Source organism: Triturus cristatus, chromosome 5_1, assembly GCF_964204655.1.
Source record: "Triturus cristatus chromosome 5_1, aTriCri1.1, whole genome shotgun sequence".
NCBI lineage: Eukaryota > Metazoa > Chordata > Amphibia > Caudata > Salamandridae > Triturus > Triturus cristatus.
Genome location: NC_140587.1, coordinates 815,156,659 through 815,183,486, shown reverse-complemented (window position 1 = coordinate 815,183,486; position 26,828 = coordinate 815,156,659). Strand labels below are relative to the sequence as shown.

Here is a 26,828-nt window from a genome sequence, read left to right as displayed (position 1 = left end):
CGGAGCATCTCAGGGCTACCGACGTTGAAATTGTCCCATCGAGTCGGCGGTGTCCAGCCCACATCAGATGGCGAACTTCGCTGTGTCTCTCCCTTCGGCCACTGCACAGGAGAACATGGCCCGGGCCACCTTCGGGCACTGTGCCAGCACCTGCGCGACCGTCTCCCACACAGAATAGGAGTAACGGCCCAAGAGACATGTGGGGTTCACCGCCTGCCGTCCTAACCTGGAGGAAGAAAACATTTTCCTCTCATGATGGTCCAGCTTCTTGGGTTCCCTATCAGGTGGTGCAGTAGCGAATGCACACTTGAAGTCAAGGCTTGGACCACGAAGCTCTCGGGGGGGGGGGGGGGGGTGGGGTCGGGGGTTGGAGAAATGGGGTCGCCCAGGCGGTGGTGTTGGGCAATCATCCTATCCACAGTGCACAAAAGGTTGTTCGTAAGAGCCGCACTGAAAGGCAGCAGGGGCTCCGAAGAGGCCTTTGCCAGCTAAAGCACCTCGGTCAGGAGGTCAGTCCTGTCCACCACTGTAGGAAGCTCAAGGTTTAAGGTCTCAGCCGCCCTACGCAACACCACTGCGTATGATGCACCCTCCTCCGTAGCCGCGGTTGGGAGAGTTAGCATGCCATGGTCTGGTGAGGTGTCCAGACCACTGGCCTCAACCAACTCCTCTCTCCAGTCCGGTTTTTCTACCTGGTCTGCTAGAGGGTCCACATATCTCTCCAAGTCCTCCTCACCCTCCTCTGGTAGCCACTCGGGGCGCTAGGGAACACCAGGGGGGGAACAGTGATACAAAAATACGGTTCGACGCCGCTCCAGCTCCGTGTCCACATCGAGGGGGAGGCTGTGGTCGACGTTGGCTGGGGACACAACCGGCGTCGGAGGGGGCAGAGGTGTCGCCACTGGATTTGGTGCCGGAGGTGGTGCCATGAGGTTGACCGGTGCCGATCCAGATTTAGACCTGGATCCCAGTGGGCCCTGCGGCACCGGAGCTGAAGCCGCCGGCATCGAAGGCCTAGAGCCCACTGCAGAGTCCGCGGGCCCGAAATCGCGCCGGCGGAGTCGAGCTGCCCAAAGATGGAGTGGAGGGCTTCGTAAAAGCTACGAAGTTGGGCAGGGGTCGCTCAAGCTCCTGGCAAGGAAGGGAAGGCCAGAGTCGACCCAACAGGCTCCGCGGACGTCTACCTTCCACATCCCGCGTCGTGTCGGCCGACGGACAGGGAGAACACGAAGAGTGATGGTGCTTCTACGCCTTCTTCTTGTGCTACAACTTACCCGACGCGAAGACTTCGACAAGGAGTGGTGGTTATGGCTCTGCGACCGGTCCTGCAACCTCCCTTTCGACCAGGACCTTGAACGGCAGGGAGCGGACTGCCAGGCTTCGAGAAGCTTTCTGGACAGCTCCTGCAAACACTTCGGGTTCATGCTCCGGCAGTCTGAGCGCGACTTCGGGTGATGGTCGTGCTCTTAACACCAAAAGCATACGAGGTGCGGGTCTGTATTTGCGACAGGTGGCGCAAGCCATGAAGCTGGTTCGAGGACGGGACAGCCCTGCATGCACCAGGAGTCGAACAACTCGAAAAAATGTCTACACAGACGCAAAAAGAAAGTCAAAAAGTGACTCAAGGTACCGCTCTCCCCGGATCAGCCCTGGCTGGCGCAGAAAAAGAAAGAACGTCAGAGCGCAGGGACGGTGTCTAAGTAGATAGCGCAACGTCATTCCGGCAATCAGGGCGCCCACGGTGATCACGGAGTCAACCGATGCCACCTACCGACGTGCATGGGTACTGTTGAAGAAAACTTCTCCTGATCCAGTCGGACGCCTGGGGTTAATTCTAAGGTGAGGAATCTCTAACTAATAGTCTCTTTCAGATATAAAATAACTAAATATTTTTATAGAAACAAATTGTTCAGAGTTCAGTCATCATTTCTTGTTGGAGTGTGTACAACAAGTGCTTAACACTACCCTCTGATAAAGCCTTAATGCTCGCCCACACAACCACAAATAGAGAGTAAGGTATTATATACTTTTACCACTGCCTACTTTTGGGGATCCACTGGACTATGTGCACACTATACCTTAATTTGTTATAGTATATACAGAGCCAGCTTCCTACAGCATAGGGTTAGACGTTGCAAAATGTATTGTATATCGTAGATGTGAGAAGTTGGCCTGATATATGATGTCACTAATTCTAGTGTACACCTTGTATCAGTCCAAACAACCCTTATGGTGATTGGTTGTAAAGTCAACCTTATAGACCAGCTATCCTAGTGGTAGCATGGACAAGAGCAGTCTTAGGCTAAACTCTGAATGTCATGTGAAGCCAGCTGTTATACCATTTGTAACCCCTTGAATACCAAATGAAAGGACACCACAACAGATATATATATATATATAAAAAATAAAGTGTATTTATTCTAGTCAAACCCTCAGCACTCTTTATGAGATTCGAGGTAAGTACAACACAGTCTTATTCAAGCATACATTAAGTCTCACAGGTAAGTAATACAGTTAGGCCCTAGGGGCCACGCAAACCATATACTAAGTAAGTAGTTTAAGGACCACTGTCACAGAAATAGGATAGGCCTAGGCCATCGCTGGGGCTACACTATACTACCCAAGGTTAGGAAGTGGGAGGCCCACGGGATTCAGGTGCAGAGTGGAAACACTCACGCGTAATGCGTATAATCGATAGAAATAGTACAGTTTGGAAATAATAAGATTTAGGACACTTCTGGAGTAACTAGGAAGTCGAGACATGGGAACTAGACACTAGGATAGTAAATACCCTGATGAGCACCCAAGTTACCTAGCCCACGGGCTGCGGGCGCATAGGTGTGAACTTGCGTCGGGTTTCGTCGTCGACTCCTATGGATTCCTGAAGGAAAGATGCTGACAGGCAGTCAGTGAAGAGTGTCCGGTGGATCCCAAGGCTGGGATCAAGAAGGAAGGATACCTGCAAGCAGAAGGGACAGAGTCTGGGTCACTAGCCAGTGACCACGTGGAACCAGGAAGGAACCAGGGGATGTCGGGAGATTGCAGGTGAAGAGGTGAAGCTTGTCGCAGCAGCCACGGGTACCAGGAGACGTCGAGGACGACCAGGACCAGGAGGCGAGCTGTCCCACGAAGGCTCTTGCTGTCGGCGGCGTCGAAGTTGGACTAGGACTCACCAAGCCTTGGCAAGCGGAACCCACGCAGAATGGAGGACTTGCTTCTGGTGCAGACCAGGAAGGTCTGGGGTGCTTCTCTTTCACAGAGGAGCAGGAGCCAGTCTGGAGGAGCCAAACCAGCAGTGGAAGGTTGAAGGTGTGTCGTCACAAAGGTCACTAGCCAACGGGCAAGCAACCGGACAGACGCGGCAAGCAGGAAAATGCAGAAGGGCCCCACGCAGGACTCGTGGAGTGTGGGGTGCTGATCTTCGGTGCAGATGGTGCTTGGGGTTGGGGCTTCTCAATCCCCGGTGCACAACCTCGAGGGTGCCTCAGGAGCTGCGCTGGAAGATACTCGCAACTTTTCCCAGGTAGCCGGTCCCACGTCTCTCGTCGCCTCCACGGATCTCAGCTCGGCTGTGGATGTGGATCAGGGTCGGAGAAGTCTGGAAGTCAAGGCTCTGGTCAGGCTCTGCAGTCGGTCCCTCGTAGAACTTCAGCAAAGCAAAGGGTAAGTCTCTTGATGGTGCCTGTTAGCACAGGGTGGCCACTCCTTGGCCACAAGGGAGATTCTTCAGTCTTCTTCTGTCGTCGAATGTCAAAGGTCCAGAGTTTCTGTTTAAGTTGCAGGTTCAGGATAATCTAATCTCCTGGGGCCCAGCTACCACACTTATACTGATCTGGGGAGCTGAGTTGCCTGCTAGGTCACGCCTTATGGGTGGGACCTGGGAGGGGGGTGGTTACACCCCCTTCCCTTTGTCCAGTTTCGCGCCAGGACTGGGGCTGGAGTGCCCCAGCACCGGTTTAAACTGGACTATGCATGGGACACCTTGTGTGCCCCAGGCAGTGTCTAGTTTCTTTCATTCCTCCCTGCCCCAATACACTAAGGCCTGTCTGGGGTGGTGCTAGCACCTCCCAAGGCAGGAAACCTATTGTCCAAGCCTCCGGTGCCAGTATCACTCCCAGCAGCAGGAGGTCAGACTTGTGTCGCGGCAGCAGCATCCATTTTGTGATGCTGGGGCTCTGGTTAACTTTAACCGGGTAAGTAGGTTTCAACATGTCTTCTCCCTCTAGAAGGGAGGAATAATATCCTCATCACCAGAAATGGTATGGGGGTTTATTCCAAAGTGTTAGACACCTTACACGACATGTTTTGATAAAGCCAAACCATAGTTACCATAACCGTTTAAGATTATAAGGCACTTTAAGAGTATAAGGTAGGCTATATCATAGAACAGCTATAAGGACATGGTTCCGAAAGCTGCAGACAGGCTCAGCTCATGCTAGAGCACCATCTCACATGTTACCAAGCACTCTGCCTCCAGGATTGTTAAGGCCTGCCATAGGAGTGGCTGATAGGTACACAGGTGTCTATATATCAGGTAGGTATAGGAATACTACACCTAAGCAAGGGGTGATTACACGACCTTGCCCCAGCTGAGTGATCAGCCAGTTGTGTCATAATGGAAGGCCAGGCCAGGAGTGGCATAATACATGCTGCAGCCCCAGGTAGGCCTAGGGTACCCCTATGCCCTGGGTACCTAGGGTACACTATACAGGGTCTAATAAGGTGGTCCCTACCAATTGGGTTATGCACCTAAAGTACATAGTATTAATTTAGAGAGAGAACAGCAGGGCTGTGGGTCTGATTAGCAGGCCCACAGCCACATCTAAGTCGAAAACCAGTAAAGCAAAAGCAAAAAGTGGGGGTGAACATAGAAAGCAGACCCAACTCTCCTACAGTAGACTGTACAATATATTTAATAAGTGCAATCAGCCTTTTGTAGCAGGCATCTTTTCCTCACAATATTTAAGGCAACTCTATACCAAAAACTGTTGTAGCTTTCAATTTACCTCCACCCCGTGCTAGGACCTTACGGCACAGATGTTAGATTAACATTTAGAACTTGTAATTGATAGTTTTGTTTACATCCAAAGATATAGAAAGGTAACTAACTCGGGAGGAAGAGTAGGGGATTATATATGTGCTTCTTAATGAAGATTTACTACAAGTTATGCTTTCCAGGCTTAGCCGCTGAAAGGGAGTGAAATAATATCCCTGGAGTTCCATAAATAGAGGATCAAGCCGCACAGAAAAAACGGTTAGGAACTGCAGGTGAGAAATCGTCTGGATTTTGATCTCAATGTACTTTACAGACCTCAATCATGAAAGGTGTTTGTGGGAGCAGGCAGAAGTTACCCTGACCACAATATAGTGCCACAGTGGTTCAATCATAATCTGGCATAGAGTGTAAGGCCATGGGAGAAGGCAAGCTAGCACACAAGTTAAGGACGCTTTAGTTAAACAGTGCATGTTGGCTCCTGATTGGCAGCTGAAAAGTGGCACCAAAGAGTTCCTGCAGAGGGAGCAACAACAAATGGGCAGTGAATGTTGCATGAAGGTGATTCTGCAAGACCTTGTATGTGTTGGTAGACCCAGTAGCAGACATCTAACAATTAAATAGGAAGTTACAAGAAAGGAAAAAAGAAAGCACGCAGCAGTACAAATGGTCTACTGTGGAGAAATGGAAGCTGACAATTAGAGTGAATGAGATGCCAGGAAACATTTCTGGGGACCACAGAGAACAATACCAGTTTACTGACTGAGGACCACAAAGGTATCTCACTGCTGGATGCAAGTCCGCTAACTCAAAGGTGCAACCAAACAGACAAAGGCTACTCCTGAAATTCCAGAGGATTTTATCAGCCTCCATCTATAATCAAATTGAAGGTCTATGGACAAGAACCGCATTCACGTGTTTTGGAACTTCCTGCTAAAACACCTCATTTAAAGTTTTTCTAACTGGGTACTACCCCGGCACTCAAGTGTAACTATTGACAATGTCAGTCGGAATAATTTTAGGGTATGACGCGAATACACAGTACTAATACAAGTAGTCCTAGCTGTCCCCTAATGGTGTCACTCAACTAAGAACTGAAGCACTTATGATACATGGGAAAGACAGAAAGGAAAAAAAACAGTAATGTCCCAACATATGTTCTTCATAAAAAATCATGAAATTTAATATGTGTTTGAAACAAATTATATATAATTCAAAAAGGACCTATTCTCCTTGTTGCATTGATGCATTTGAACAATACAGTGTGAACATGGATGTATCATATTATTTATACAAATTCAAAAGAGAACCTGTCTCCTTGTTGACTTAGTGCATTATTACAGTACAGTTTACACATTTAGTCCCTAGAAGACGAGCCAAATCCCCGCGAGGTGAGAAGAGTCAGATGTCGAAACCTCATTGAGGAAGTGATCCGAAACAGCCGACACATGTTTCGTTACGCAATGTAACTTTTTCAAGGCTTTAATATGGTGAAAATGTTGAAGATTAAGACTGTATCCTAGTCCAAGAGTATTGTCATCTGAAGGACGAAAGTGTACATCAAAAACAATCCTGTAGGCTGGATTCACCATTCAGTTGTTCCTAGCTGCCGTATTCCAGCAGCAGATCCGTAGTAAAATCGAAGGGGCTGTCGCAGTACGACATTCAATGATTTAGAGGACTCTTGGAGCAGGTAATTATCCAAAATTTGTAGAAAACGTCCAAACAACAGAGCAGCCCCAATCAATCGCTGCGCCTATTTTAAAGAATGCGTAGCCGGAAAAGGTATAGGGACAATAAGTCACCCAAGTGTTCTTCTTGGCCCAGTGGAGACTTGTGCTGACATGAAGCACTGTGATAGGTGCTTCTAAATCCAATATGCAGGCGGTCGTTCGAGTGTTCTCCGTGGGGCTGCTCTGTTTGGACGTTTTCTACAAATTTTGGATAATTACTGCAAAGCTCTGAAAAAACAAGATTTCCCCTAAAAGACCAAACATTTATCTATGCTTCCAGTAGGCCGTTGCTGACTAACCATATGTGCATGCACTGGTAGAGAAGAAATACTGTTCAGAAGAATTAACATTAAACTTCTTTATTTTGTGGGGGTGTTACAATCTAGTTTTAGGAAGGTAGCTGTTTCTTTGAGCAGTCTATAATTCTGGGTGAAAAGCCTTTGATAGGTTTTGAAGGGTGATCAAGAGACTGTGTGAGTTTGTGCTCTTTTGAAAGTATCCTAATGCCCCTGCATGGATCAGACAATACTCAAATATTCATGACTTCTACCAAGATTAGATGATTCAGAATTAGATTTCCAATAAAAAGCCCTTCCAAAGCATACATGGAACAAGTAAAATATACATAGATTGCATGGTAATCTTAACCCCCACAATACTAATATATAGAGAGACTCACTGATACAGACAAGATAAACTATTGTCTTACTTGAATAAACCGATGCTCTTTTTCAAATTCTTTTTGATCATCTTCAATCATTCTAATTGCTGATGCTATTTGAACAAAAAATATAAGAACATTACAAGTTGCACACAGTAGCCTCAACAGAATTACTTTAAGTGCATTCAAAATATAATATGTAGTTCCATTTTAGACACCCAAACACTAAAAATACAAAGTCCTTGAAGACACCAAAGTGTTATTGTGCCATACACAAAGTAGTGCCACAAGTATTTTTTTTATTTTAAAAGTTTTATAAAGCGCGGACATGACCCATCCTGGTATCAGAGCGCTGAACAAATCGAAGACAAGCTACACAAACAAAGTAAATGGCAAACAGTTATAAGAAAGATCAGCAAGAACTGCAGAGCATCCATCCAGCAGGTTGAACCATGATCAAATATTATCAACATTAGAGTCATCCCAAATAAATCATCAAGGTTGTTAAGAGATATTTGTTCATCAAAAATCTTTTTATTTCTATTTTGAAGGCGGTAGTTGAGGGGTTAGTTCTGATTGTGGGTGGCAGAGTTCCATATTCTAAGGGCTAGGCCAGAGAATGAACGTATATATATCACCATCCAGAACTCGAGGCATTCTAACTTTATGTATAGGAGCACCATACTCACAAGCATAACTGCAATAAGTAATATTAGACACCACCATTGTGGAAATGCCACGTACAGAATAGGAAAGAGTAAATATTGTCACTTGAATCATAACTGCAACAATTTAATAAAAAAAATATATATAATTAACTGTGTTGCCTGTGCCAGCAGCACCACTGGAGGAGGGACTACAACTAGATCAAAAGACTTCACTGGTTTTCAACACCAATCTATTAACATCTGCAACATCAGTCTACGTGCCCAGTTTGGATCTAGTTTGTGTCTTTTTCTTTCACAGGCATGATTTAAGTCTTAAGCATGTGAATTTGACTCAAAGATCCTGCTTTGCTCCCTGTGGAGCTAGCTTCACCGACAGACCGCAACAGAGGCTCATGCATGGGAGGAAACAAGTGGATTCTGCATCTCATAAGGTGGAAGATGCCAAGGCCCTTACGCAGCAAATTAGAACTCTACATATAAAAAAGAATATGGCTTCTTTTCTCAGACTGGAGTGCTCAGCTATAGATGTCATTCTGACACAATGCTTTCAAATTGCAGATTCCATGACAGACTCCAAGTTCCAACACACAAAAGTGGAAGGAGTACATTATGGACATAATCGCTGTCCATCTGTCACAATAATTCACCCACAATGTAGTTTTGGTCATGACTAGTAAAACAGAAACGGAAATAAATATAATCAGAGCTGTTTGACATGCTGGCATAAACTACTGGGCATTTCAGTATCAAGACCTATGGGGCGGAGAGAAGAGAATCTAGCAGCAACAAGCATCATGAATTTGCTAATGGAATCTTGTATTCAGTGGTCAGTGCAAAAGGTAATGTGACATAGTAGAAGGGAAGTGGTGGTCCCTAGTCAAATGAGCGCAGGAAAAACCTGCCCATGGTGCAGGTTGAAGGCTTCAGTATTTTCATAAGGCAATACATGCCATGAAAAATGTACTGCTTGTTAGGTTAAACAATCTACAGATCGGAAAGATTGCCTCTTAAAATGGATAAAAACTATAGCTTAATTATCACTGTAAATTGCTTAAGCTTTTAGAAACTTTCAAATACATCAAGTTGTTTACATTGTTGAGATCACTCAGTTCAAAATGGGAATTTATACAATTAACTGAAACTAGTGATGTTTGTGACCGCTATCAATTCAGTATCAAATTCGCACACCATAAAAAAATTCCTCAATTCGTTTGGATTAATTGGTTAAGTGAATTGCTGCCATGCTTTGTAGTTAGTTCAAGTAAACATGGTATGAACCAATACACTGTATACTCTCCCCCCGTCCATAACATCTACAGGACACGGTCCGCAACTATGTTGTGGAAATACTTCACATTCAAGATACTCTAGGGCTTGGGCTCTTCTGTGTACTTGGCACATGGCCTGAAGAACAAGTTACTTACCTTTGGTAAGAATGTATCTGTAAGAAACATTAGTTAGTTAGATTCCTCACCTTAGAATATCCCCAGGCGTCAGGCTGGATCCGGAAAGATTTTTGTACCAATACCCGTTGCGCGTCGCTAGGCATTGTCTGCGGCTCCGCGTCCGTCGTTGGCGTCGTGCGCCGGAATGACGTCGGAGTACTTAGACGCCGCCCTCGCGCGCTGACTTCAGTTCTTGTACATAGCTTTCCGCGCCAGGAACGCATAGCCATGCAATAGACTGACACTGGTGCCAAAAAGTCTAGGGCCTGAACAGGATGACCTTTACACTAGATGTCGGTTCGCGGGGAGGATGGGTGGGTCGGTGAGGAATCTAACTAATGTTTCTTACAGATACATCGTTACCGAAGTTAAGTAACTTGTTCATCTGAAAGAAACACGTTAGTTAGATTCCTCACCTTAGAATAGATACCCCAGCAATACCAACCCCGGTGGAGGGTCTGCGAACCAAGATCACACCAGAAAGTCCTGGAGAACAGAACGGCCAAAGAAGCCATCTCTCCAGACTTGGCTGTCCAAGCAATAGTGCTGGGCGAACGTGTGCAGTGAGGCCCACGTCACCGCCTGACAGATGTCCTGCAAGGGAACTCCCCGTCCCAGAGCAGTAGTCGCCGCCGTGGCCCGGGTGGAATAGGCTCTCAGCCCAACAGAAGGGTCCTTTTTCGCCAGGGAGTAACAAACTTTTATACACAAGACGACCCACCGTGAGATGGTCCGTTTGTGTACGGCTCTCCCCTTCTTAGCACCTACGTATCCAACAAAAGGTTGGTCGTCCACCCAGAACTGTTTGGTGCGGTCCAAATAAAAGGACAGCACACGTTTTGGGTCCAGACGGTGGAGCCTCTCTTCCTCTTTCGAAGGATGTGGAGGCGGAAAGGTGGGCAATGTGACAGATTGCCCGATGTAAAAGGGGGTCACCACTTTTGGAAGAAAAGAAGGACGAGTCCAGAGGACAACCTTGTCCGGATGAACAGAAAGAAAGGGAGGCTTAGATGACAGAGCCTGGAGCTCACTCACCCGTCTAGCCGAGGTGATAGCAACCAGGAAAGCAGTCTTAAGAGTCAGAAGACGAAGTGGACAATTGTGAAGGGGCTCAAAGGGATCGGACATCAGAAAGGTCAAAACAAGATTCAAATCCCACTGAGGCATTACGAAGGGGACAGGAGGAAACATGTGAGTAATGCCTTTAAGAAAGCGTGAAACAGGGGACTTGCAAAGAGAAGGCTGATCAGGAAGCCGTAAGAAAGCAGAGATTGCAGAAAGATAACCTTTCAAGGTGCCCAGAGCAGAGCCCTGCTGGGCCAAAGAAAGAAGAAAGAGTAGAACCTCAGAAAGAGGGGCGGAAAGGGGATCCACAGCCTTTGCTGTGCACCATGCCACAAATTTGTTCCACCTGCAGGCGTATACCGTCTTTGTGGAGGGGCACCTGGCTGCCAGAATCACATCACAGACTTCAGGAGGAAAGTCAAATGGCATCAACTGTCGCCGCTCAATCTCCGCGCACGGAGGTGGAGACTGGACAGGTTCAGGTGGAGGACCGTCCCCTGCTGCTGCGACAGAAGGTCCTCCTGAAGAGGCAGTCGTATCGGAGGATCGATTGACATACTGAGTAGCTCGGGATACCAGTACCTTCGTGCCCAATCCGGAGCCACTAAGATGACTTGGGCCCGGTCGCGCCTGATCTTCTTCAGCACTATGGGCAGAAGTGGTATAGGCGGAAAGGCGTACAACAGACCGCAACTCCACTCGCGACGAAAAGCGTCTCCGAGCGAGTGACGCCTTGGAAATTCCAACGCGCAGAACTGCTGACATTGCGCGTTCTCTTCGGTGGCGAATAGATCTAACCAAGGCTCTCCCCACTGCAGAAAGAGACCTTGCGCCACGTCCGAGTTCAGACGTCATTCGTGATCCATCATGCTGAGTTCGTCCGATCTGGCGTTCAGAGAGCCCGACAGATGTTGAACCACCAGGATGATGCCCTGGTGTTCCAGCCACGTCCAGAGGCGCAGAGCCTCCTGACAAAGGGTCCACGACCCCACCCCGCCCTGTTTGTTGCAATACCACATGGCGGTGGTGTTGTCCGTGAACACCTGCACGACACTTCCCCTGACAGAGGGAAGGAAGGCTTTCAGTGCAAGTCGGATCGCCCTCAGCTCCAACAGGTTGATATGGAGTTGAGACTCCGCCGGAGACCAGAGGCCTCTTATCTCCGCCTCTCCCATATGGCCCCCCCATCCCAGGAGGGACGCGTCCGTCACTACTACGTGCTCCGGTTGGGGTAGGGAGAGGCATCTGCCCCTGACCCAATCGCGGTCCGTGAGCCACCACTGCAACTGTTTCGCAGTGCCCTCCGAGATCAAGACATGGTCGGACAGGTTGCCTCGATGCTGGGCCCACTGAAACTTCAGGTCCCACTGCAGAGCCCGCATTCGCCACCTGGCGTAATGCACCAACAGGATGCAGGGGGCCACCAGCCCCAGAAGCCGCAGCACCAACCTGACCGAAACCCAGGATAGAGGTCGAAAGAAGGGAATCAGAGCCTGAATATCCCGGACCCGCTGTTCCGGAGGATAAGCCCGGAACTGCGCCGAATCGAGAACCGCTCCGATGAAGAGGAGCTTCTGGGAGGGTCTCAGGTGTGACTTCGGCACGTTGATGGAGAACCCCAGGAAATGCAGGAAGTCGGCTGTAGTCTAGAGGTGGGAGACGACTTGCTGGGGCGAGCCCGCCTTCAACAGCCAGTCGATGAGATAGGGGAAGACTGGAACCCCCGATCTGTGCAGATGAGCTGCGACCACCGCCATCACTTTCGTGAACACCCGAGGGGCACTGGTGACGCCGAAGGGGAGCACGGTGAACTGAAAGTGCTCCTGACCCACCTTGAACCGCAGGTAACGCCGGTGGGCCGGGGATGTGAAAATAGGCGTCCTGCAAGTCCAACGCTACCATCCAGTCTCCAGGGTCGAGGGCAGCCAGAACCTGAGCTAAAGTTAGCATCTTGAACCGTTCCTTCCGGAGGAAGGCGTTGACGCTCCTGAGGTCCAAGATAGGGCGTAGGCCCCCTGTGCCCTTCTTTGGAACCAGAAAGTAGTGGGAATAGCAACCACGGCATACTTCTGGACCAGGAACGCGCTCGACGGCCTCTTTGGCCAAGAGGGCCGTAACTTCCTCCCGCAGAAGATTCAAGTGATCCTCTGATATACGGTGGCACCGCGGTGGCATGGCTGGAGGGGTCGTCTCGAAGGGGAGGGAGTAGCCCCTTCGGATGATTTGTAGCACCCACCTGTCCGAAGTGATGGATCGCCAGTGGAGCAGGTGATGGCGAACTCTGCCGCACAATGGCGTAGAATGGGCCTGAAAGCTCGAACTAGGAGGGCTTTGAGGCGGATGCTGCCGGGGTGGATGTGGACTGACTGGCACGTTGTCCTCCAGTACTGCCACGGCGGAATCCACGTCCGCGACCGCGTGCAGGTTGGGTCTGCGCCCGGTGGCTAGGCGGAGGAGAGGAGGCGCCCCTTCCTTGGCCACGAAAGGGGCGAAAGGCGGAAGTTTGCGGCCGAGAGACCCAAGGACCTGGCCGTAGCCCGGGAGTCCTTAAAATGACCCAGCGCACTATCCGCCTTCTCACCAAAAAGGCGAGTGCCATCAAAGGGCATATCCATGAGGGAACTCTGGACATCCCCCGAAAAAGACGTGGACCGCAGCCAGGCATGGCGCCGGAGCGCCACCGTGGTGGAAATCGCCATACCTAGCGAGTCCGTGGTGTCTAGTCCACACTGTGTGGCATGTCGTGCTGCATCTCGCCCGTCAGAAAGCGCCTGGGAGAGACGTGTCCGGGCCTCCTCCGGACACAGGGGCAGCACGTCCTCCACCGTATCCCACAGAGAGTGGGAGAAACGGTCCAAGAGGCAAGCGGTGTTTAAAGACCACAGGCCCAAACTCAGGGAAGAGAACAGCTTCTTTCCGAACTGTTCTAGCCTCTTGGATTCCCGATCCGGAGGAGCGGACGGGAAGGAGGATTGGGAAGTGGAGGCCTGGATAACCAGACTCTCGGGGGTGGGTTGTTGGGACAGGAAACTGGGGTCGCCCGGAGCAGGGCGGTGGCGCCGGGCCACGTTCCAATCCACAGGAGGAACTGTGGCGAGCTTGGACCAAGTGCCCTGCAGAACATCTATGAGGGCCTCATTGAACTGCAGCAGAGGCTCAGTGGAGCTTGCTGACGGTTGAAGCACCTCTGTGAGGACGTTAGTCCTCACGGCCACAGCAGGCAGCTCGAGCCCCAGGGCTGCGGCCGCCTTGCGCAGCACCACTGAAAAAACTGCACCTTCCTCCGAGGCCACAGTCGGAGGAGAGATGAAACCAGCGTCCGGGGAAGTGTCCAGACCACTGGCATCCCCCAGTTCGTCTGCCCAGTCCTGTGAAAGTTGGCCCTGTAGGGCCAGAGGGTCCTCAGACCCCTCCCAGTCGCCCCCGTCATCCGATTCCTGATAAACAGGAGGAATGATCGGAGCCGGGCAGTAGATGAAACGCTCATCCATCGGCGTCGGGTGCGGCGTCAAGCGGCGCCGGGCACGGACAGGGGCCAAACCGGGGAACGGCGTCGTCCAGAGACAGCGCCGGGACGGAACCGGTGTCGGCGCCGGCGGAGGAGGCGTCGTGAGGTCGACCGGCGCCGGCAGAGATCCAGGCCTGGATCTCTCGGGGAACTGAGGCGTCGGGACCAAAGTCGTCGACGGCACCGCGAGGTCGCCCAGTCAAGCCCGTGGGGCCCATAGGCACGCCGGCAGGCGTCGACGGCGGAGCCAGGCCCCTCATGGCCGGGAGGAAGGCACTGACCTCCGCCGGAGTCGCGTCAGTCCCAGGGACCGGCGGGTATGGGGACGGACGCGTCTCCGACGGAGACGCAGGGGTGGGACCACCCTGACCCTCGGCCGAGTCGCGCGAACGGCGAGAGGAGTCCGAAGAGCGGTGTCGCCTCTTGGACTTCTTAGATCGCTTCGACTTTACCGAAGACTTCGAGCCTGACGAGCGAGGATGGAGAAGCTTACGGGACCGCTCCCGCCTAGCCTTCGAGGTCAAGGCCTGACAATCGGGGCACGACTCCGCGTCGTGGTCGGTCCCCAGGCAGTAAAGGCACCGGCGATGGTGGTCCGTCACCGACATCAGTCGATGACAGGAGTCACAGGCTTTAAACTCGGGCATCCTACCGACACCAGAGTCGAGTCGACAGAAGAGCAAAAAGTGTCAAAAAAGTTTAGTCAAAAATTGACTAAGGGGTAAGCGCTTCCCGGATCGGCGCTGTCTGGCCGGAAAAAAGAATAACTGACGTCAGCGCGTGGGGGCGGCTTCTAAGTACTCCGACAACGTCATTCCGGCGCACGACGCCAACGACGGACGCGGAGCCGCAGACGACGCCTAGCTGTTCGATCACTAGCGCCCCCCCTCCACCAGCGCCTCGAGACCCAGCAGGTATGTAGTGTGCTTTACAAATGAGTGATTGATTGGATATATCCGTAAGAGACATTAGTTACTGATAGATTCCTTACCTTAGAATATCCCCAGGCGTCAGACTGGATGCGGAAAGTTTTTGTCAGCAGTACCCTTGCGCGTCGGTAGGAGTCGTCATGCGGCTCCGCATACATCGCTGGCGTCATAGTCGACATGATGTCGGAGCTACTTAGACGTGCCCACACACGCTGACGTCAGTTCTGTACACTACTATTCCACTCCAGGAACGCAGAGCCATGCCAGAGACCGACTGCTGATGCAATAGAACTAGGGCCCTGAAAGGGATGACCTGAACCCTAGAGAACAGTTTGCAGAAAGGGGAGGATGGGCGGGCGGTAAGGAATCTATCACTAACTAATGTCTCTTATAGATATATCGTTACACAAGTAAGTAACTTGTGCATCTGAAAGAGACATGTTAGTGAGAGATTCCTTACCTTAGAATACATACCCAAGCAATACCAACACCGGAGGAGGGTCTGTGAAATGAAATCACACCAGAAAGTCACGGAGAACCGACCAGCCAAAGAAGCCATCTCTCGAGACTGGACTTATAAGGCAATAGTGCTTAGTTAAAGTATGCAGCGAGGCCCACGTAGCTGCCTGACAGATATCTTGCAGGGGGACACCATGTCCTAATGTTGTAGTAGCTGCTGTCGCCCTGGTAGAATGGGCGCGCAGCCCAACCGGAGGTTCCTTTTTAGCCAGAGAGTAACAAGCTTTAATGCACAAGACAACCCATCGGGAGATAGTCCTCTTGTGCACAGCCCGACCTTTCTTGGCACCCATGTAGCCAACAAAGAGCTGGTCATCCACCCGGAACTGTTGTGTGCGGTTGAGATGGAATGAAAGCGCACATATTGGGTCCAGACGGTGGAGCCTCTCTTCCTCACTTGAAGGATTCGGAGGCGGAAAGAAAGTGGGCAAAGTAACAGTTTGCCCGAGATGGAGGGCAGTGACTACTTTCGGAAGAAAGGAGGGACGTGGACGAAGCACAACCATGTCCGGATGAATCGCCAGGAAAGGAGGTTCACATGAAAGAGCCTGAAGCTCACTCACACGCCTGGCGGAGGTGATGGCCACCAGGAAGGCAGTTTTTAAAGTTAGCAACCTCAAAGGACAGTTAAGAAGAGGGTCAAAGGGAGCGCACATTAAGTATGTGAGAACCAGGTTCAAGTCCCACTGATGCATCATAAAAGGAATATGAGGGAAAAGGTGAGTAATGCCTTTGAGAAATCTATTGACAACAGGGGACTTGAAAAGAGAGGTCTGATCAGGCAGCCCTTGATAGTGCCCAGAGCAGAGCCCTGTTGGGCCAAAGAGAGAAGGAACAATAGGACCTCAGAAAGAGGGGCAGAAACGGGATCTACAGCTTTCGCTGGGCACCATGCCACAAATTTGTTCCACCGCCAGGCGTATACAGTTTTAGTGGAGGGACGCCTAGCTGCCCGAATCACATTACAGACTTCAGGAGGCAAGTCAAATGGAATAAACTGTGGCCGCTTAATCTCCATGCAAGGAGGTGGAGGCTGGACAGGTTTGGGTGGAGGACCGTCCCCTGGTGCTGCGACAGGAGATCCTCCCGAAGAGACAGTCGGATCGGGGGGATCCAATCTCATACTGAGTAGCTCTGGATACCAAACTCTTCGAGCTCAGTCCGGAGCCAGAAGAATGACTTGGGCCCTGTCGCGTCTGATCTTCTTCAGCACTCTGGGTAGAAGTGGTTAAGGCGTACAATAGACCGCAACTCCACTCGTGACGAAAAGCGTCTCCGAGCGAGTGCCGCCTTGGAAACTCCAACACGCAGAACTGATGACATTGCGCGTTCTATTCGGTGGCGAATAGATCCAAGCAAGGTTCTCCCCACTGCTGAAAGAGACCCTGTGCCACGTCCGAGTGAAGACGCCATTCGTGATCCAAAATGCACCTGTGGCTGGGTTCGTCCGCCCTGGCGTACAAGGAAATGCCTTGACATTCCAGCCATGTCCAGAGACGCAGAGCATCCCGACATAGGGTCCACGACCCCACCCCACCTTGCTTATTGCAGTACCACATGGCGGTGGTGTTGTCCGTGAACACCTGCACTACTCTCCTCTTGACAGAGGGAAGGAATGCTTTCAGTGCAACTAGGATCGCCCTGAGCTCCAAAAGGTTGATATGGAGCTTGGACTCCGCCGGAGACCAGAGGCCTCTGATCTTCGCCTCTCCCATGTGGCCTCCCCTTCCCAGGAGGGACACATCCATCACAACTGTGTGCTCCGGTTGGGGAAGGGAGAGGGATCTGCCGCTAACCCAACGCTGGTCCGTGAGCCACCACTGCAAGTCGTGTGCAGTGCCCTCCAAGATCTGGACGTAGTCGGACAGGTTTCCCCGATGTGCGTCCATTGGTACTTCAGGTCCCCCTGCAGAGCGCGAAATTGCCACCTGGCATGATTGATCAGCAGGATGCAGGAGGCCATGAGGCCCAGCAGACTCAGGGTCTTCCTGACCAAAACCCAGGACCAGGGCTGAAAGATCGGAATCATAGCCCCTATGTCCCAGACTCGCTGTTTGAGAGGATAAACCCAAAATTGCGCCGTATCCAGAACCGCTCCGATGAAGAGGAGCTTCTGAGAGGGAATCAGATGCGACTTCTGCACGTTGATGGAAAACCCCAGCGAATGCAGGAGGTCGGCCGAAGTCTGGAGATAGGAGACGACTGGCTGGGGCGAGCCCGCCTTCAACAGCCAGTCATCGAGATAGGGGAAGACTGAAACCCCTGATCTGCACAGAGGAGCTGCGACCACCGCCATCAGTTTCGTGAATACCCGAGGGGCGCTGGTAAGGCCAAAAGGGAGGTCGGTGAACTGAAAGTGCTCGTGGCCTACCGTGAACCGCAGGTACCGCCGGTGGGCTGGCAGGACGGGGATATGAAAGTAAGGGTCCTGCAAGTCTAACGCTACCATCCAGTCTTGCGGGTCCAGGGCAGACAATACCTGAGCAAGTTTGAGCATCTTGAACTTCTTCTTCCGGAGGAAGCGATTGACGTTCCGAAGGTCCAAGATTGGACGCAGGCCCTTGTCCTTCCTTGGAACCAGGAAGTAGTGGGAATAACAACCACAACCTACTTCTGGCGTCGGAACGCGCTCGATGGCCCCCTTGGCCAAGAGGGCCGCAACTTCCTGCTGGAGAAGTGCCAAGTGATCTCCCGGCATGCGGTGGTACTGAGGCAGTATGGCTGGAGGGGTAGTCTAGAAGGGGAGGGAGTAGCCCAGTCAGACTATCTGCAGAACCCACCTGTCCGAAGTGATGGTGCGCCAGTGGGGGCGGTGATGGCGAATCCCCTGGCGTCTGGTGGGCTTGAAACAACAGACTAGGGTGATTTTGAGGCAGCGGCGGCAGTGGCGGTGATGGACTGACCCGCCCGCTGGCCCCGTGACCCACCTCGGTGGGCACCCTGACCCTGGCTGCGCTGAGACAGACTGCGGCTGCACAGGCCGGCGGCTCTGAAAGGAACGCGTTTGGGCACCCTGATCTCGAAAGGAGCGCAAAGCAGACCCCAAGGGAGCGTGCGTGGTGGCAAGACCTAAGGACTGGGCCGTAGCCCGGGAGTCCTTAAAGCGCTACAAAATGCTATCTGCCTTGTCACCAAAGAGGCGTGTGCCATCAAAGGGCATGTACAACAAAGTGTTCTGGACATCCCCTGAGAAGCCAGAAGTTCTGAGCCAAGCGTAACGGCGTAGTGCCACCGTTGTGGAAATTGCCCTGCCGAGGGAGTCGGTTGTGTCAAGACCACAACGGATAGTGAATTTAGCAGCATCTCTCCCCTTCGTAATGGCTTGGGAGAGCACCGCCCGAGCCTCCACTGGACACTGAGGCAGCACCTGTGCGACTGCGTCCCACACAGAGTGGGAATAGCGGCCCAACAGGCACGCGGTATTCACAGCCCGAAACCCGGAACTAGCAGAGGTGAAAATCTTTTTCCCAAACTGCTCCAGTTTTTTAGATTCCTTGTCCGGAGCTGCGGAAGGGAACATGCTCGGAGAGGCAGAGGCCTGGACAACCAGACTCTCAGGAGTTAGGTGTTGCGTGAGAAAACTGGGGTCGCCCGGGGTCGGGCCATGACGTCGTGCCATTCTTATCCACAGGAACCCCTGTGTTAGGCTTGGTCCAGGTGCTTAAGAGAAGGTCTGTAAGCGAGTCATTAAAGGGCAGTAGCGGCTCCGCAGAGAAGCTTGCTCGCTGCTTCCCCTCAGTCAGGAGATTGGTCCCGATAGGCACAGATGAGAGCTCGAGGTTAAGAGCCTCAGTCACCCTGCGCAACACCACAGAAAAAGTTCCAACCTCTTCCGTAGCTACGGAAGCAGGGGACAGTGTACCAGAGTGCGGAGAGAAATCCAGATCGCCTGGACTTTCCATATCGCCCTCCCTCTCCGGTTCATCCTCGCATTGAGCTGCGAGAGGGGTCCTCGGACCCCTCCCAGTACTCCCCTTCGTCCACCGGCCATGTAAGAGGCCAGTAAGGATGAGGGGCCCGGGGAAAGGGAATAAACTCACCACCTGAATTGGAATCGTAGGATAATAGAGCAATCCAGGGTCGACGTAGTCCATCCCCGTAGGCAACAGCGTCATGTACGGCTTCGGCCCCGACACGCCGGAGACAGTGTCAGGCCCAGCGCCGAGGCCGGAGCAGACGGCGCCGAGGCCGGAGCAGACGGCGCCGAGGCCGGAGCAGACGGCGCCGAGGCCGGAGCAGACGGCGTCGAGGCCGGAGCAGACGGCGTCGAGGCCGGAGCAGACGGCGCCGAGGCCGGAGCAGACGGCGCCGAGGCCGGAGCAGACGGCGCCGAGGCCGGAGCAGACGGCGCCGAGGCCGGAGCAGACAGCACCACAGGGTATCTTGCCAGTGTAGCCGGGGCCAAAGGCGGCAGCACGGGGGCAGAACCACCCCACAGGTCCACGGGGCCCGAAGTCGCTCCAGAAGAATCCGATGTAGGAAACAAACGGCGCATGGCCGACAGGAATACCTGTATTTCTTCGGAAGTCGCGTGTGGGCCCAAGAAAGGCGGCTCCACCGGAGCCGCAGGGGGGTGACCACCCGCCACCTCCATAACGTGCCACGACCGGTGAGGGGTAGATTAAGAGCAATGTCGCTTCTTAGACTTATGGCGCCTTGAGTTACCTGTCCCCGATTCCGATGAACAACGGTGTCGGCCCCGCGACCTGTCCCTCGACCTCACACAGGAACGGTACCTTAAGCGGTGCGGAGCCGATTGGCAGGCCTCCAACAGCTTTCGGGAACGCTCCTGCAAAGCCTTCAGCGCCATGGCCCAACAATGGGGCACGCCTCGGGGTCATGGGCATGCCCCAAGCAGAAATGACACACGTCATGCGGGTCCGCCACCGACATGGTCCTACGGCAGTCCCTACAGGACTTAAATCCAGGCATCCCTACTGCACCAGGAGTTGAGTACTCGACAAAACAAGAGAAACAAGTCTCAAAAACCAAGTTAAAGATTAACTAGGAGTACCGCTCTCTCTTGGATCGGTGCTTGCTGGCGCAGAATAAAAAGAACCGACGTCAGCGCACGTGGGCGCATCTAAGTAGCTCCGACGATGTCATCTCGGCGACTACGATGCCAGCTACGCAAGTGGAGCCACACGTCGACGCCTACCGACGCGCAAGGTTATTGTTGACGAAAACTTTCCGGATCCAGTCTGATGTCTGGGGATATTTTAAGCTAAGGTATCTATCACTAACGTGTCTCTTTCAGATAACCGCAAACAATGTAAAAGTGAAGAAGTTGCAGGATCGAGACCAGCAAGGTCCAGGTGACTCACCACAAGCAGGGGATTCAGAGCAGGCCCCAAGCAATCAGGAGAGCCCACTGAAATCAAAGAAGACCTTCAAGAGGACCCACAGGCAGGAGGCACTGAAGTTGTGAGAAGACATCGAGCAGCTCACCAAAGATTCAAGACCACGATGCAAGAGATGCGGAGGGGACGAAGACCTTGATCACAGGAAATCCTTGAGGTTGGGCCTACTTGGAGCCTGAAGACCTTGGTGGAAGGAAGTCAATAAGCCTTTGCAATAGCAAGTTGGCGCGGTGGACAGCGGTTCGGTTCCTGCGGCTCCTACGAGGGATACTGGCCTCAAACTTGGTGAGAGGACAGGCAGGCCTCAAAGAATGTGAAGAACCACCACCTGTGTTGCTGAGCCTTTTGGAGTCCATGGGAGCCCAGAATCAGCAGACCGGTCAGCGTAGTTGTGGTGACTGAAGATACAGAGATGACTCCCTCACTTCAAGGGAGATTCCTTCAAGTGTCTTGGATGTCCACAGGCGTTGGAAGGTTCTGGTATGGAGCACAGGTACTGACGATTCAGCAGACGAGCAGGGCGGCGAGACCAGGAGCAACAAGAGTCTTCCCAGTTGCAGTCTTGAAGCCCAGAATGCCCAGACGGTCGAAGGTGAAGTGGTGCCTTGAAATGAATCTTGTCCCACGACAAATAGAGGGACCCACCCACAGGTAAGCCCTTAAGTACCCTAATGAAAAGGTTGGGACAATTCAAGGTTCCCTCCCAGGGAAGGGGTCGGACAGGGGGGAGGATGCTCCCATGTCCTTTGTCCAGTTTCGTGCCAGAGCAGGGTGCTAATGGCTTCCTAAGCTGGTTTGAACTGGACTATGCATGGAGGGCACCAAATGTGCCCTTCAAGCAGACTAAGTGGCACTGGCCAACTCCCCCCACCCTGTCCCAATACACTAAACCCTGTCAGGGAGGTGGTCGCACCTCCCTGTGACAGGATACCTATTGTTCTGCCTTCCCCTGCTCGAGCATGGATCAGCAGAAGGAGGGCAGAACATGTCACTGGCTGGCAACATCCATGTTGTGCTGTCCGGGTCTATAAGACTTGTATCCGGTACACGGAGGGCCTCCAGGAAGAGCCTTACAGTGCATGGAATCATATCCCCCACACCATTTACGGTGTGGGGGTATGATTCCACCATCTTTGATACAAACATGACATGGTTCGTTACAGCCAGTTTAGAGGTGGTCATCGCATGACACATGCCAATATGTATCATAATGGCTGATGCACTCACAACCCGGGAGAGTGGACTCCAAAGGTTGTACGGGTGTCCTGCTCATGCAGGGGCAGCCTCACACTTATAACCGAGCCCCCTGCCTTCAGGACTGAAAAGGCCTGCTTTAGGGGGTGACATAGGTTTTAAGTGCAGTAACCTTAGATAGAGAAAAAATTATATCTTTTGTAAATGGTGCTAGCATCAGCTTACACAGGCTGCAATGGCAGGCCTGTAGTTGCAGTTTGAGTGGCCCCTCATGGGTGGCATACTACATGCTTCAGCCCATGGGGGACCCCTGGTGTACCTATGCCCTGGGAACCTCAATACCATATACTAGGGACTGATAAGCGTACATCAGTGTCCAATCTGGGATGTACCCAAGTACTTACCATACCAATTTAGGGGAGAGAGCACAGAGACTGGGGTCCGGATTAGGAAGATCCCAATCAGACTAGCCAGGAACCATCACAGCACCAGGCAAAAAGTGGGGGTAACCATGCAGAAGGATCCTACATTCCTAGAGTCGTTTTATGTCATGTTATATTTGGATAGGCACCTTCACCTCTAACACCCTACCCCCCTCTTCCCTACCCCTAGACTTTCGGGCTCGCCTAAAACAGCAGTCGCTTGCCAGACTTTTTTAAACTTAATTTTCACTAATTTCCTTACGTCTTTGGTTAATTGCCGGTCATAAAAAGACACAAAGACAACAGATGGAGGCATTAGAACAGGGAGTAGCCGAGGCGAATTATGCACTAGACATTAACGATGGCACAACACATAGGTTACGTTTAGCGCAGGAAGAATATAAGACATTTGCATGGGAAGAAGCTAAGGCCAAGCTCACAACTACACAACAAATGGTCTACGAGCTGGGCGACAAAGCAGGTAAGCTTCTCGCCTGGTTAGATAAAAAGGAAAGAGCTAGCCGATAGATAGCCCAACTTCGGTTGGAAAACGGAGATATGACCTCAGACCCTCAGCAAATAGTCAACGCATTGGCCTCACATTACGAAACTATATACAAGCTCACAGCCAATAATACCATAGAGGACAATCAGGCCTTCCTGAAAGATATTCGTATGCCCACGTTATCGCAGGACGCAGCCAAGGCGCTCAACGTTGATTTGACCACAGATTAGCTTACTTGAGCCATAGGCGCACTGCACGCGGGAAAAGCCCTGGTGCCTAATGGTATCCCGGTGGTGTTCTACAAGAGAGCAGCTACTCACCTTACACCACACCTACTTAATATGCACGAGACAAGTCTACAGGTTGGAGAATTGCCCAGAGATCAGCGCCTTGCGACGATAGTAGCGATCCCTAAGCCTGGTAAGCCTCCGCAGGAATGTATGTCTTATAGGCCTATATCTCTGATAAATGCAGAAGCAAAGATACTGGCTAAAACATTAGCACTGAGATTGCAGCCTTATCCCACAACAGTGATGCATCCAGATCAATCTGGCTTTATGCCAAACCGGAACACAACCTTAAACCTCCGGAGGCTTCATAGTGTCATGGCATGCTGGTCCACTATTGCGGAAGACGCAGTTATACTTTCCCTAGATGCACGCATGGCATTTGATATGGTCGAGTGGCCCTCCTCTTCGCTGTCCTACAACATAAGTGCTTTGGCCCCAAATTCTGCGACTGGGTACACCTACTCTATAACAAACCCCTGGCCCAAGTGGTGGCCAATGGCCGCATCTCGACAGACTTCTCCCCTCGGTAAGGGGACGAGGCAAAGGTACCCTCTCTCACGGCTCCTGTTTGCCATAGTACTGGAACCACTGGCGGCCTGGGTACGCCAGGACCCGGTCATCCAAAGAATGAAATGGACTATGGGGTGGGAAGATCGCATATCATTATACGCGGATGATATATTGCTATATTTGAGTACTAACTGCTTACTCTATATCTGTGCGGCGTACGGCAGGGCCTCAGGTTATACTATCAACTGGGCGAAATCACTTCTCTACAGCCTGCACGGCCCTCCGCCCAAAATGCCGTGCAACTGCGACATCCAGATCACAGAACAGGGATTCAAATATCTCGGCATATATGTTACACATCAGGACACACGTTTCACTGAGGAAAACCTTTCGAAGCCCCTGGACAAGCTGTGCCAAGATGTTAAACACTGGCGCTCGTAGCCACTTACTCTACTGGGAAGGGCGGCCCTTTTTAAGATGATGGCACTTCCCAGATTCTTATACATCCTACAAAATACCCCATTCCCTGTCTGCCCCACCTATTTTAAAATGATCAGTGCTGAGGTAACCAAGCTGCTATAGGATTGAAGGTCAGTCTGTATCGCCATGAAGAAAACTTGTGAAGAGCTGGTATGATGGCGATATCGCCCTTCCAAACATACAAACGTACTATTGAGCATCACAAGATGACCCAGCGTTCCGGATGGATAGGCATCTTCTAGAAGGAGAAGGTATCATGGGGGCATTATATAATAGATCTAGACAGACCGCGTATAGAGGTCCCACAGCACACACGCTATACGTATGGAGAGCAGCACAGAGGGCATTGGGATGGGAATGGGTTCTCACACAAGCGACACCACTGTGGGTCACACGAGAACTAGGATAATTGCGAAACACTAAGGTATTCCGAGAATGGGACCCGATGGGCATCTCTAAGGTGTGTGACCTGTGGAAGAAGGGAGCTGTCATCCCTTCCACACAGAAGCAAACTACACATGGTTTGGCACAGGCAGAAACCTTCAGATATATGCAGGTTAGACATGCGCTCATGGCAGCAATTTCACCAACCACGCAACTTCCGGAGGCCTCACCACTGGAAGACAGACTTCTTGCAGAACATTTAAGCAAAAAAGCCATCTCCCTAACATACCGGAAAATAATCAACACTCAGAATACCCCACGATGGCCCTTAAGGAACGATGGGAAGCAGACGTAGGCGATTTAGATAAGGAAGGCTGGCAGGCAGCCCTCGCGTCCCTGAGAGAAGTAGCTATACCTTCCACACTAAAACTAATACAATTGAAAATCTTACTACCGCATGTACTACACATGAATCCTGCTACATAAGCTAGGAAGGGCAGACACTCCACTCTGTCTCAGGCAATGTGGTGCGATAGGCACCTTTTGGCACACAATTTGGGAATGCCCGGCAATTACACTCTATTGGGAGGCAATCATGCATACAATTTCAAAGGTGACTAGAGTAGAGGTCCCACCAGAACCAAAAAGATGTTTGCTTAACATTTGGGAACCCACAGATCTCAATCATGCAGGTCAGGATTGGATGGCACTAGGAATGGTGTTGGCGAAACGCAATATAGCCCAACATTGGGGTTCAGGGACGGCTCAGAGTTAACGGAAATGGTGTAGTGATATGGACGGCATAATGGCAGCTGAAAAGTCTGTTTATATTCATCGGGGTTGTCCCAAAAAATGGGCCCGTGTGTGGGGAAAATGGAACACATTCCGTGGTAATATTTGCGGACCCCCTCAAGAGGGACAGATGTAGAAAGATAGTGATTAGTTAACAAACATGGGGTAACCAGGGTCGGGGACACAACACAAAATAGATCAATAAACGCGGAGTATGAGTTGTGATTTATTGTTTAATGCAGGAGATAAGACGCCTATGTTATCTAATGTAAGCACTGTGGAATAATCCATTGATATCTTGAATGTTACATGACACAAAATTCCAATAAATATTTTAAAAATTTTTTTGTTTAAAACAGACAAAAGTCCCCAAAAACTCAGTCAAAAAATGACTGTGGGTACCGCTCTCTCCGGATCTGCGCTTGCTGGAACGAAAAAAAAGAACTGACAGCGCGCGTGGGCGCATCTAAGTAGCTCCAGCGACGTCATCTCGGCGACTACGACACCAACGACGTACACGGAGCCGTATGACTACGCCTACTGACGCGCATTGGTACTGCTGACGTAAACTTTCCGGATCCAGTCTGACGCCTGGGGATATTCTAAGGTAAGGAAATGATCGCTAACGTGTCTCGTTCAGATAGTAATGTTTGGTGAAAGTGTGCATTGAAGCCTACGTGGCTGCCTGGCAGATGTCATGAAGGGGGACTCCATGCCCCAAAGCAGTATTGGCTGCCGTCGCCCTCGTGGAATGTGTGCATAACCCCACGAGATGTTTCTTTTTTGCTAAGCAATAGCAGAATTTGATACAAAGAACAACCCATTGAGAGATGGTCCGCTTTTCCACGGCCCGACCATTCTTGGCACCCACATGGCCGACAAAGAGCTGGTCGTCCACCCGGAATAGTTTTGTGCGATCCAGATAGAATGAAAGAGCATGTTTTGGATCCAGATGGTTGAGCCTTTCTTTCTCTTTAAAAGTTTGCGGAGGCTGGAAGAAAGTGGGCAAAGTGATGGTCAGACCTATGTGGAAAGAGGTAACCACTTTGGGAAGGAAAGGCGGCCTAGTGTGAAGGACAACTTTGTCCGGATGACCAGCCAGGAAATGAGGTTTGGAAGAAAGAGCCTGAAGTTCACTCACCCTACGAGCAGAGGTAACGGCAACCAAAAAGGCAGTTTTAAGAGTCATAAGTCTGAGAGGACAGTTATGTAGCGGCTCGAAAGAAGCGCACATAAGATAGTTCTGACCTATGTTCAAGTCCCACTGGGGCATTACGTAAGGAATTAAAGGAAACAAGTGAGTAATGCCCTTAAAGAAGGGATTTACAATAGGGGACTTGAAAAGAGAAGGCGGGTAAGGGAGCCGAAGA

General features: G+C 51.3%; 1 protein-coding gene across 5 annotated transcripts in view; it reads right to left on the bottom strand.

Annotated features, from left to right (window-relative positions):
* CEP192 (centrosomal protein 192) overlaps positions 1-26,828 on the bottom strand; it is a 1,978,693-nt gene that overhangs the window by 1,563,478 nt on the left and 388,387 nt on the right. For all 5 annotated transcript variants that reach the window (XM_085605862.1, XM_085605865.1, XM_085605864.1 and 2 more), the window contains exon 13: positions 7,436-7,500. In XM_085605862.1, coding sequence (XP_085461988.1) covers positions 7,436-7,500 — 65 coding nt within the window. The remainder of the gene's footprint in view (positions 1-7,435; positions 7,501-26,828) is intronic.